Source organism: Syngnathus scovelli, chromosome 16, assembly GCF_024217435.2.
Source record: "Syngnathus scovelli strain Florida chromosome 16, RoL_Ssco_1.2, whole genome shotgun sequence".
NCBI classification, from domain to species: Eukaryota; Metazoa; Chordata; class Actinopteri; order Syngnathiformes; family Syngnathidae; genus Syngnathus; species Syngnathus scovelli.
The window spans coordinates 9,982,393-9,995,506 of record NC_090862.1 but is presented as its reverse complement, the minus strand read 5'-3'; the positions used below and the strand labels follow the sequence as shown (position 1 = coordinate 9,995,506).

The 13,114-nt window shown below is 49.6% G+C and overlaps 1 protein-coding gene across 5 annotated transcripts; it reads right to left on the bottom strand.

Moving 5' to 3' along the window:
- Positions 1–2,739: 2,739 nt before the first annotated feature.
- pdgfab (platelet-derived growth factor alpha polypeptide b) lies at positions 2,740–13,114 on the bottom strand. Of its 5 annotated transcripts, none has more exons than XM_049745108.2 (6): positions 12,523–13,109; positions 11,977–12,076; positions 10,573–10,725; positions 9,393–9,583; positions 4,682–4,811; positions 2,740–3,749 (listed from the first exon to the last, which is right to left on the bottom strand). In XM_049745108.2, the coding sequence occupies exons 1-6, from the start codon at positions 12,589–12,591 to the stop codon at positions 3,736–3,738; spliced, it is 657 nt and encodes a 218-aa protein (XP_049601065.1). In that variant the 5' UTR covers positions 12,592–13,109; the 3' UTR covers positions 2,740–3,735. The 5 variants fall into 5 exon arrangements, 4 of the variants coding, with proteins under 4 accessions (XP_049601065.1, XP_068509503.1, XP_049601066.1 ...); XR_007486762.2 differs by lacking the exons at positions 2,740–3,749; positions 4,682–4,811 and adding exons at positions 5,972–8,090; positions 8,167–9,280 and having other exon boundaries at positions 12,523–13,114; XM_068653402.1 differs by lacking the exon at positions 9,393–9,583 and having other exon boundaries at positions 12,523–13,114.

Below are 13,114 nucleotides of genomic sequence, written 5' to 3'. Positions count from 1 at the left end.
TCTGTGCTGACTTCGCCTCCTGAGTCGGTCGGTCGTTTGGTGTCTTCCGTCCAGCCAATGCTCAAGCTCCTGATGGCAAATCACCAATGCGAGCAAGGAGGCCATTACTCTTCTGGTGGGCAGTGGCGAGGATCAAAGTAAACAGCGATAATGCTTCTGCCACAGTTAATAATACTGCCTGCCACCCAAGAATGTTGGCCGGGGATGGCTACTCCCGACCTCACACACACACGCACGCACGCACACAAACACACACACAAACACACACAGACACACACACACACACACACTTCACACACACACACACACGCACGCACGCACACAGACGCACACAGACACACACACACACACACACACACACACACACACACACACACACACACACACACACACACACACACGCACACACGCACGCACACACACACACACACACACACACACACACACACACACACACACACACACACACACACACACACACACACACACACACACACACACACACACACTCCCGGTGACACATTGCAAGCTTTCCTGCTTTCTTCCCACAAACCAAACACTTGATTCTAATTGTAACACTTGTGATTTATTTGATGTGTAAAGGAAAACTGGCTTTGCCTGCTCCACTCCCCCTGAAAAACACTCTCGCACACGTACACACACACAGACTTTGAAATGACAACACACACTTGAGAACCTAAATGGTGTCCTTCCTCAGACATCTACTCTCAGCAGTTTGCTCTTGTTCATTCCATTTAACAGTCGATGGATGACCTCTCAGGCCTCCAAAGGCGACACAACATGGACACCTTTTTGCCACAAGTTAGGTCAAGCAAGGCTTGAATTAGGCCAACCTTATAGTTTGAAAAGTTTTGCCAGTTGCCACCGTTCTGTTCAGTGCTTGAAGCCAAGTCTCGAAAGGCTTGGGTGAGTTTGATTTGGAAGAACTTGAGCGTCAGTTAGCGTTCGGTTAAGGGTTGGTTGCGCTTCGGGCTGTGTTGTTGCGTTTTCCTTCTTCTTTCAAATTCCGATCAAAGTGAGCATCAAAGCTGCCGTATTTGTTGTTAGCAAGATTTTATCTCGCTTTGCTGAAAAGACTTTGATTGGTCCATTCACGTCGCAAGACAGCTGGAGCAAGCAGATTACATTCACGTGGACGTAAAACGCCCGCTTAACATGACGATCATGACCCGCCTCAATGAACGTGTGTGCAGGACCAATGTTTGCGACGGATTGCCACTCACCAAGTCGAGTGAAGCCCCTTGCCGAGCCCGCCACCATCGGCCTTCTCCTCCATCAACCCCCGCTACCCTAATACACCAAATGCTGGGCGGCAACGATAACTGTGAGACCACCCTGCATCCCGAAACGAGCCCCCTTCTACCCGGTCACCTTCCCGAAGCTGCTTCACGGCTGCCAAATACCTTAAATGCATCATTAGTGGGGTCGTTTGTGTGAACGGGGTGGGGGTGTGCTTTCGTTTAGGTACAGGTTGTGAAGACGTGAAAGTGGACAAAGAGACGCATTCATGAGTGCCCCCCAGGACAAAGTTGGCTGTCGCCGGCTTCAAAGGCCAACTCTGCCTTTCCTCAAAAGCCAGAGGCCATAGAGAGGAAAACATCAGTGGGGGTGTTTCCAGTTACCAAGGAAGTGTATTTGGGCCGCACTGAAAAGAAAGACATTTTTTTCTGACAAAGTTGATTTTCTACATTGAAAGCTATAAGTAGGGTAAAAAAAGAATGGTCTCTCACATAAAAAATAAAAGGAAAAAAACTAACGCAAGTTGAAGAATACTTTTTTGAAAAGTGGGGATACTGGAGTTGGGATATTAGTTGTAAAATGTATATTTATTTATTTTTGTTATTTTTATAATATTTTTAAAGATAAGATTTTAGCATGTATTCCTATTCAAGAGTCCAAATTTTGTTTGTCGTAATATTTAATAATGCGATAATTCTCTGAATAAAAGTCTTAATAATATGTGAAAAAGTTGGAATATTTACCAATTGGTTTTGTTTTTTTCTTCAACGAGCTGCTACCTGAGAAGGAAAAAGCAGATTAGACTCCACTGCCAAGCACAGGTGATCCTCTCACACAAGCACATTTGGTGTTATCAGTCAACATAAATGGGGAACAAAATACACTCGGCCGTTTGAGACCGCCCCGAGCCCTGACCCGTGTATTATGACTAGCAAACGGCCCAATCACTGGAGTAGTCCCAAAATTCCAGTGATCCATGTTGCACACTGGGAGAGTGCCTTTGAATTTGCCAAGCGCACAAATGCACACACACCACCTCTTTCTACCTTGCGCGCCTCCTGGTCTGTCCCCCTCTGGCATTGATGAAAGCGTGTCTTAGCACGGCCCCGCCCATCCCACACCCAACTTCTTATCCACATCCTGAGTTGACGGACTGGTTTTTTGAAGGTCGCTTGCGCTGGCGGGGAAAACAAATGTTGACTTTGGTCCTTCAAGACCTTTCACAATTGTGGACTTTGTATTATTTTGTTTTTTAGGAACACAGAGATGGATGCCTATATTGCCACCTCTGTGCTTTTGAGCGTATTCCAGAGTTTGTACTGTTCATTAGAATAGCGTGTTTGCATAGAACATTTTATCGTCATGAAAGTTTGGTGGTCGATGCCCCCTTGAAGTGCGGTCACGCTTGTTTTCCATGTGCGCGTGGGAATTTTTCCCGTCTCCGATTCATGCTGCTTCAAATCAAGACTCAGACAACACTTTATGAACAGAAATAGATTTATTGTTGAACATAAATAGATAAGTTAGGATGACCACTAATCTTTATCCAATAGGAAGGATTGTTGTGTTTTCTCTTTGTAAAAAACAACAACAACAAAAACACTTGAATTCATTTTTTGTTGTTGCTGTCCGGATGGCAAGGAAAAACAAACAGTGGCAAGACACGCGGTGGCGTATAAATAAGGCCCAGGTTACAAGTGTCGGACTTTGCCCGGTTGTGGCGCTTTGAGGGTGGCTTGCCGGGACCGGCGTTGGCGAGCAAATGTTGCTATTTGACGTGCGTCCGAAGCGGGGTTGGGCTCACAGCAAGCTCGGGGCCGCTTTCGTGCTCTGCTTGTTCTGTCGCTCATGAACTTTGCTATGCGTGTGTGTGCGTGTTTGAGTGTGTGCGTGAGTGTGTGCGTGTGTTACAGCAGACTGGGCGGGCCTGGTCCTTATCAGCATTACAGTGATATGGCTGAAAAATAACTTGCCTGCATACAATTCCGACAGCGTTTTTTTTCCCCTTGCCCAAATGGATTACATGCGGACATTCAATAACCAATGAAAACTGAGTGTAATATATTTCATAGCAAAAATAAAGCATCTTCCTGCGACCGGCTTTCCCGCATCTCCTCACATGCTTGTCCAAAGAACACACAAGAGAGAAATAATAAAAATAGGATGCAGAAAATTGGACAAGTTCTCTCAAGCGTCCTCAAGTCCAAATAGTTTGAAAAGAGCGTCTGGGTGGCCGCATCGACCGTCGCCTTGCTGCCCAAGAGGGGCGGGATACTTTTCCAGCCCCGCAGGGAGGTCAACCGACGCCGCTTTTCCTTGTCTCTTATTGCTCCATTGCTTCGTCATGGGATCATCTTTACTGTGATTTGTTTTTAAAGGGGGGGTCAGAGCACCTTTGGCATCATTGTTTCTTAGTTCGTCCGTCTTTAAGGTATAAGTTCCTTGTGTGGCAACGATGAGCCCACACTGATGTCCTCACCTCACGTCCACTGGAGGGGGGAAGCAGAGAGCCAAATGTTAGACCACACCCACAAATGAGACATTTGGCTGAAAATTGGCCTCATAAGGTAGAATTATTCCCCATGTGGTCGCTTTACACTTAGAATTCAAAACAAAATGGTTATATTTCTATTATTTCTATTTCAGGAGGCTAAAACATAGAACACAGAAATTGGATTGAAAATAGTCATTACTTTTTTTCATAAGCGTAAAACTATCTAGACTACACTCAAGATGACATTGTTATTGCACCGTGAGAAAAACTGAATATTACACATGATTAAATTATTCAGCAGATCGGTTTTATACGTTACTAACTCAGTGCGAATTACACTCATCCCAGCACCAACCAGGCAGGTCCAGCCGGAGACAATAAAGGTATGGCAGGAGAAAGCCAAGCTGTGAAATCTCGCTGTTCTGTAGCACAGTGTACAAAGGACAACAGTAGCCTCTTTCTTCTCCTGACATGCGAGCCACAGAAAGGCTTGCCATTGGACTTGATTGATGCATCGAATGTGCCCAAACGACTCCCCAAAACGTGTGGCAAACATTTTACGGAGGCCTTCTTCCGCCATCTGGGACAATGCAAATATGGAGCTGCAGCAGGACGATGTCTCTTTAGCGTCCCTCGGGATGGACAGCAAGCAAGTCTATTTTTGGAGTTATTTCCTTCAGTCTATTGCGGGCTTCCTGGAGTTGTTAGCTTTGAAGTTAACAGCTTGCTTGATGCGACATTGGCACGAGAGTGCGACTCACGAGACAAATGTAAACCGACCGACGAGCCGTCATGTGATTATCAGCCGGAATGGACGAAAGTAACCCCAAAACGACACAACGTTCAAACTGAAGCAGAGCAAAGACGAACATGGGAGTGAAAAGAGCCTCACTCAAGTGCAGCTGAGAGACAGGTAAGAGGGTTTACCTGTTTCTGCATCCGAGTGCTCCGCGGCGGCGTGATGCTGCGACATGCACACGCACTCCAGGTGGTCTTCTAACCGTACCAAGACCTCTTTCAACTTGGGCCTCCTTTTGACATACTCCACCTTGGCGACCTGAAGGGACGAGGAGAGGAGAAAGCTTGGTCATTGTTGAGCAGAACGCTGCAGCCGAGGTCAGCGCTTAACTGGGTGCTATCTGAGCTGTCCTCGCAAGCCGTATCAACCGAAGAATCAACGTTTAGCTGCAGGAGCAATTCTATGGCACAAGGAAAAGATTTTGTTCCGGTAGGACAGAGCGGGAAATCGCCTGGCCACTGTATGCTTCAACTGGAGGCCTGGAGCATTCGCTTCCAGGCAAACACACAAACTCGCCCACCGTGTCCCGACATGTCAACTGAAACGAAAGCACGAGGACACCTGGCCATGGAGACTTTTGACCAAGCCCTGAAAGGCATCTACCCTGGAGAGACGAGCCCAAAAGGTGCAGCTGGGGTGTAGGTCTAGGAAGGAGAAGGGTCTGCCCCATTCAACCCTCAGACAGATTTACAGATAACAGCGAGAGAACGGTCCTTTCTGAAACGTAGCAAAGAGCAACAACAAGTGCAGGAATTTGGAGCCTTCAGCCTGGAAGCCTGATTGGAGCTGTACAGACAGCTTGCATAAGAGGGGAGGCGGCTCTGTGCGCTACAGGCAGGTAACTTCCACCTTCATCAGCCAGCCCCCGGGTGGCATATGGAAACAATATCCCACTGCAGCACAGCGCAACCCAACCCAAGCCAGCCATCCTCCTGCTTCACCTCATCTCAAGTTCAGTTCACTGCACGGGAGAGGATATGAAGCAACAATCCTCTGTGAGAGACTTGCTTCCTCCGTCCTGTGCTGGCCCAGTACTCGGCGGGGAATGAGTCAGGCAGACGAGAGAACGTACCACGTGCTCAAACAAAGCACAATGGCACTCATGCCGACGCTGTGAAGTAAAAGCTCAGGGAGGCTGCCCCAAAGTGTGTGTGTGTGTGTGTGTGTGTGTGTGGGGGGGGGGGGGGGGGGGGGGGGGGGGGGGCTGAGTAAGAACCGGTGGTATGTGTTGAGCAAACAGAGGACAATGGCGTCTAGCTGGGAGATGCCCGTTTGCCATTATGGAACCTTGACACGATGATGGGCGACGAGTCACTCTGCCGCATGCTTTCTGTGATGGGATGGGATGACACTCATGCGTTACCTATTAACATCAAGTTTCTAGGTTACCCGCCGAAGGAACGCAAACACGAGCCAGATAAGGGCACGGAGACCGTGTCAAGGGTTTATTGTTGGGAACAAAACATGAGAACAGTATGACGGCCTGGCATTGATTAACCTGGAAAAACAGTGTCAGATGAGACCAATCGTGTTCCATCCTGACTCACAGGTTTCCATGGAGATTGTTGCAGGCAGGACGGCTTTCGGGGAACCGTGTTTGCTATTTTTGACTTTCCGCTATTGAGCACTCAATGGACGGCTATTTAGGCGCAGGCGGACGATGTGAGTGATCAACTTTTTGAGTGACTGTCAGCACTGACAATGTCACAATAGCGCACTCCATTTTTGCTTCAGGGGGCAAGTCATCAACACCAACTGACAAAATTCCTACTGATCAGTATTTTTGCATCAAGTCTCTTTGACTTGTTGTTCCCAAAGCAAGGCAAAAAAGGATTCAGCCTTCATATTGGAGTGAATGAGGGTGTAACCATACTTTGCTTAAAAAATTTCCTGCACCATGTACTTTGTCCCGTGTTTCTTGTGAAAGGTGTTAACAGGGAAGGCACGCATGATTTATTCAGCGGGCACTTTTTGGCACCAAGTACAAAGGCTCCTTATCCGACGCAGTCAATGACTTCCCACATAAAACACACATCAGAAAAGAGACCCCCATGCTCCGACGAGTGGGCCCCTACACTCTTTGTATAAATCAAACTGAAAGCCGGGGCCCTGAGAAAGAGCCCCTGGAGTGGCTTGGGGGAATGATATCTGATCCGCAGGGTTGGGGTGAGACCGGGGGCTCTGGGAAATGCACCCACTTTGCTTAGCGCCCCCCCCCCCCCCCCTGTGTGAAGCCAATTGTCCTGCTTGCTTTTAATTGGGAATTCCCTGAGTGCCGATGAGAGGATGACAGAAGGGAAAGTTGTACTCATGCCTTCCAAGGAGGAAAACAAAACGAGGATGTGGATGTACACCAAGAGGCTTGGAAGAGGGACAAAAACATGGAGCCAAAATAAATAAAATTGCGGGTCTGTTTAGAGAATACATTGATTACAAGTGACCAAGTGGGCAGCTCGCTGGCTGGGGGCGAGGAAATTAGGCCAGCGAGACAATACGAGCTTGTGCCTCGCAAAAAGAAAGAGTTCAGAGGAACTGAGGCGGCGAGAAAGAAAAGCCATCTTTCGAGGAGGGTGGGAGGGGAGAAGTGCAAAGAGGTGAGACAACCTGCCACTGCCCTCTTCTTCAACCCGTCTCAACATGCGCTCGGGCTGACGAGCGGCGGGGTTATCACGCACCCCGACAACAAACGTCTGGAGGTGAGCCATAATGCCCGCAAAGACGACTCCTCAAGTATGACGGTTCGCCAGATGTGGATATTGGAGGGCAGCAGAAGGCGCCAGATCAAATATCAAAGAACAACCCCCCCCGCAGAACAATGGAGAAGGTCACCGAGGCTGACGGCTGGAAAGGGTGAGCGAGAGAGTCGACAACGATGACTTCATCTCACAGTCCAGCGGGGTGCCGGGGAGTGGAGAAAGGAAAGAAAGGAAAGAAAAACTGAAGCAAATACCGCATTTTTCGGACTGAAAGTCGCTTCGGAGTACAAGTCGCATCAGCCCTAAAATGCACAGTAAAGAGGGGAAAAAAAACATATATGTTGCACCGAAGTTTAAGTCGCATTTTGGGGGAAATTTATTTGACAAAATCCAACACCAGGAATGAACCAGCAACAAAAGGCTAAACGATAAGATATGCTAACGTGACATAAACACAAACGAGGAGCTGAGAACGGGCCTGACGTAACATTAACAGTTATCCGAATAACTATAACATAAATAACACCGTTAGTCGCAGTTCAAATTAGCGAGTAATCCCTCGTTCGTTTATCGCGGTTTCACTACGTTGTGGATTTTTGAATTTTGAAAATTTATGAATAATTTCACATATAAGTCGCTCCTAGGTATAAGTCACCCCCCCAGCGACTTATACTCCGAAAAATACGGTAGTAACTGAAGCCATCTGGCCGGCGCGGCGGTCGTCAAGCGACTCCTCGGCCTGGACATTGCTCTGCGGCCCACGCTGCGGTGGGGGAGTTTACACACGAGTGAATGAAAACAATCTCCCCCTGACGTTGAAACAGAGGTGACCCCAGAGGACCTGCAAAGTGACGCCATAGGGATGAGATGAGACAAACATATACAGAGACTACTTTTCCAAAATCCATCGGCCTCACCGGAGGTCCGCGGTGCCTCATCCTGGCTTTCGTCAAGAGTAAAGCCGAATGAGCTTGAGCTACGTCGCAGCCTCTCCACTGCTGGGAGAACAAGCAGAGAGGTGTCGGCATTCGTACGTAGAAGGCCAGAGCACACTCAAGCGTATGGGTAAGACAGGACACAGAGGCAGAAGAGCCAATGGTTCATACAGTTGAAGTCTGGTCGTACTAATGATTGGTGTCTTGCCAGATTCACAGGGCAGGCTTTTACAGCATGCATGGAGGAAGAAAGTGCTAGCTATAAACATAAAATACATCAATCAAAGTGTGTTTGGAGAAATGCAAAGTGGCAGCGGGTGTGTTCTTTTCCTCGACACGGCCTGGTGCAAGCAAAACAAGCAGCAGGACGTTTCAAATACATGCACAAAATGAACGTTTATTCCAAGGGGACGTGAATAGAAAAGAAGCGAGACTGTGCGAAGATTTTGGACAAAAGAAAAAAATGGGTCCAGGAAGCACCCCCTGCCCCCTGCCTTAGCTAGCCTAGGCTCCAGCTCATGATCTTGGGCTTAAAAATCCCTTCCCTTCTTTATATCGCAGTGGCCTACGTTTGGCAACAAATCCCGACAGCGAGCGGCCACACAACAGTTTGAGTGTATTTTACAGCAGGTAAGGTCCAGGTACCAAATGCGCTGCCCACCAATGCCCCTAAATTGCGTTGATGGGAGAGCAGAGACAATAGTGTCAAGGCAAGGAAGGTTCCAGGTCTGCCTGCAGCTCTGCCGGAAGCTGCGAATAAATACTGCAGCAGACCAGCGTGTCCGTGATCTTGACGCTGAATAGAAAAGGGCTTCTGTGAACCGTGCGCTCCCCCTAACACCACCCCAACCAAAATCAAATCCTTTCAGTCCTCGGCTTTTTGTCACACGGCGGCGTTTGTCCTCCAGGCTTCCGGACAAGACAAAGAGAGAAACAGACAGACTCGCCAGACAGCCATGAGAAATACATTTATGGATTTTAGTGGATGAAGAAGATCGGATGTGGCCACCAACAAGGTTTGGTTGAGTTTAGGCTCGCAGGCCGTCAAGCGGGGTCACCGAGTTCGCTTGAAAGGCTCCAGATTGCAAGTCTGCTGCTGAGATGGAATCCAAATTTGAAAAAGAAGAGAGTGAGGTTTACATTGAACGGAGTGAGCTTCCCTTGGCTGGCAAAGAGCAATTCTAGGTACGTTAGCATGGGGCGCCTACCTTGACGGTGCGGTGGTGCTTGCGCGAGGGCTGGCAGCGCACGTTGCTAGTGTTGCAGCAGCCTGTGCAGCGCTTCACCTCCACACAGGGCGGCCATACCAGGAAGTTGGCCGAGGTGGGGTCCACTTGGCTCCTGGGGATCTCATAGATCACCGTCCGCGTCTTGCACGCTGCCGGCACCGCCTCCTCCACTGGGTGCAAGCAAAAGAAAAGCTCATCTCAAATTTGCCCAAGGTGTGCCCTTTTGGCAGACGACTATTTGATGACTCATTTTTCTCGCCTCGGAAGAATGCGCTTGCTGCTTGGAATAGTCTTCTCCTGAGATTTGAGCCCAAACATGTTGCCGAGGGCTTGAGGCCAGACCTCTGAATCCGACGGACGTGAGAAATGAAGCCCTTTTTGAGTGGCTTCCGGCATGCTCAACCTCGCCTAGCGGACAACATGAAATCGGAGCAAAAGCGAGCGGGCTGCCATCGGGCCAGAACACGTCGCACGACGCACAATCTCTCTCTCTCTCTCTCTCTCTCTCTCTCTCTCTCTCTCACTTGTTCTCTCGTATACCCCCCCCCCCCCCCACACACACACACACACACACACGCACACACCCTCTCGATCAGATATCGCAGCGGGTGCTCGACATTTGCTGAAGAAATGTGACAGAAGGTCTCGGCGAGCTGCAACTTGACGCCTTGAATGTCTGGAATTTCCACGCTCAAGGACATATTCCTCTCCTGACGCGTGTCTCGCATCTCATCAAAAGTCCACCAAAGAGACGAGCTGTGCTGCCATCACAAAGCCCACAAATCTTTGCAAATAGTCTTGAGTGGAGCTCAATTGAGTCACTTCTTTATAACATCTAACATCTTTATATGATAAAGTAGACACAGATATTTATATATAACGGATCTTGAGTGCAGCAGGAGAAAAAATTTTTTTTTTCATTTTTATTAATTCCGTAGTGAAAACTCTTTTGTATTACTAATTCCTCTTCAATCAAGAATACAAAAGTATTTGTAACGCCGACTGCGGAACGGACGCCTTGCCTCGTTTTGAGAGAAAGTTTGGGCTCCCATGGGTCACCGTCAATTAGATGCAAATTTCGTCTGTTGGTGGGCCAGGTTGGGGATCCCCCGCCAATGGCTGTCGGTGCGTAGCGACGGCGACGTTGCGCCAGTCTTACCAATGCTTCTCTTGCGGCGGCGGCGGCCATGTAGCTGCGAGCTCTTCAGGTCGCCATCGTAAGCCGGGTGGCGGGAAGAATTCTTGTGCCGGTGCTGTCGCTCGCGCTGGTTCTTGCGAGGCTCTGAGGCCTCGATGACATCGTTTCCCGTACCTCGTCAAAACAGAAGGTGCTGGTGTTAACGTGGGTGAATGCCCCCCCCATTTGGTCCGAATGAAGCGCCAGAGCGCCATCAAAATGAGTTCCCTTTTCAAACGAGAAACAAACGGAACGTTGCGAGTTGATCACGTCGGCGCTGCCCAGCTGAGTCGGCACGTTGACGCACGGCACTCATTTGCCTGCGCCGGTTTTGCTCACTCTTGACCTTTCTCAATGAGCGAGCGGTTGTTTTCGCCCAGCAAAGCCACCCTCTCGGCTCGTTATCTGATAACGCTTGTTTTGGTTGCCGCCCGAATATTACAGAGGACGGCGCAATGAAATAATAAAGGCCGCTCACATCCCGAGCCGACCCGAGCGTGAGTGTTTGCGCAGCGGGCGAGGCGGGGTCGACCTGTGTGCGTGTAGACGCCCGCGGCCCCTCCGTAAACACGCTGCGTAATTCGTTCGTCATCCCGCGCTGCGTGTTTGAACCTGGCCATCCGGCCAGCGAGCAAGCGGCACGGCAAAAGCAAAAGCGTGGGCACAGGCCCAAGGTGACGCGCCTCCTTGTACCTCTCCCACGCAATTACCAAGAGAGTAGCGCCCGTGCAGTCTAGGCCAAACGCGACACCTTGCTTTATGGCAACGCTCATGCCAGCATTAATTCCAAGTCAATTTGGATGTGCAGTCAAACATTTCATGGACACTTGCTGGTCTGTCATTGAAATGGAGAGGATGCGCAATCGGCCACTCACGTCCTAACAACCAAAGTCCACGTCAATGCTCATCTCTCAGGGTTATACATGCGACCAAACAAAAAGTATGTGCATCGCTTGTCGTGGCGTTGTGGCCGCGTTGACCGAAAGCTAACGAGCAAGCGTGGTGCAAAAACATCGTACGTGCTGTAAAAACGCCGTGCATTGATGCAAATGCGGCTGACCGACAAACGTTCCTAACGAATACTGCTCAATGCTCAAAATAGGGATTCCGTGAATTCTGAGAGATCCGCGTCCAAATTGTGCGTGCGAGAAGAGACTTGGCTCTTTTGACTTTGCATCCAAACAATTTTTTGCTTTGATGCCACGTGCACAACTGCGATATTGGGAGTCCAAAACGGTTTGGAGTGGCACGCCTCCGTTGAATAAAGTGTGTGTCCAAAAGACATTTACGCTGACTGCTGAGCATGACGTACCACATTTCTCGACACTGAGGTGGACATGCCGAGCGCTGTGCATACGTCACAAACGTTCATAAGGCGCAATTTACCTACGGAGTCAATTTCGAGTAGCCGCTGGAGGTCGCTGATGCTGTGGATTTCACTGCGGGACAATCTGTCGATCAGCTCCTGAGGAAAGTGCTGCACTTCCTTCAGCACCCGGCACGCGAGGAGGAGGTGACAAGGGGAGAAAGAGTTAGAGATGCGTGTGCGTGGCAATTGCAGTTAAAAAAGCGCGTTGGACATACTAAGTTGATCATTACTCATATTTTAGCCTACACCCCCGCCCACCTACATGTAATACTGCATTGAATTGTTTTTGCATGAGGCAGTCTGGCGATGCAGCCAGTAGACGTGCAAAAGTGCGCGGCACTTTGTTGCGCTCGCCCCCGCGGTAGGAAAGGCGCCTCGACAACCAAGCCCACTCGTAGTGCTGGTTGGTGGTCGTCTCTCGGCGACTATTTATATCACCCGGAGCCGTACCCGTGAGTTTGCCCACTTGGCTCAGGCTACACACAAAATAGGCGACAAAAGCCCAGAATAACCGTAGCGGGTTGGACAACTCGAGCGCATAGTTATTTCTTGGGGCTGCTTACCTGAGCGGTGGCCAGCAGAAGGTACGTCGTCCACAGCAGGAAGTAGTAATAGTAAATTGCGGCTCTCATTTCCCTTTTAATTTGGAATGAACCCCAGACAAGATGAAGCGACCGTGGAGGAGCCGCGCAGTCGCTCCTGACCCCGGCGACCCTCGACCATCCCCTCAGGGCGGGGGAGAAAAAGCGAGAGCTTTTGGGGCTGCTTCAGTCGACCTTTGCGTGAATCAAGTGTTGTGTGTGCGCGTGTCGTCGTTGGTGTTTATTGTTTACTCCACGCTGCTCCTCAAAAAGTGTGATAATCCCAAGGAAAGCCAGACGCGCAGTGCACTTGTACTTCACAACCTCATACGCACCTCCCAAAAGGGGAGAAACCCGTAATCCAGAGGAAAAACCCTTTCGAAAATCACGAATGCAACAGGAAGAGGCGCGGGGCGAAAAGTAGTGATCCGTTGGCGTCGAGGCATCCAAATGGAGTGAGAGCGAGCGAGCGTGTGAGCGGCTGCTTAATATAGAGCGAGCAAGCGAGCGAGGCGGCGTGCAGCTCCGCAACACTTGCGCCTCCCCTCGCGTCTCCCTGATGCTGCTGCGTCTC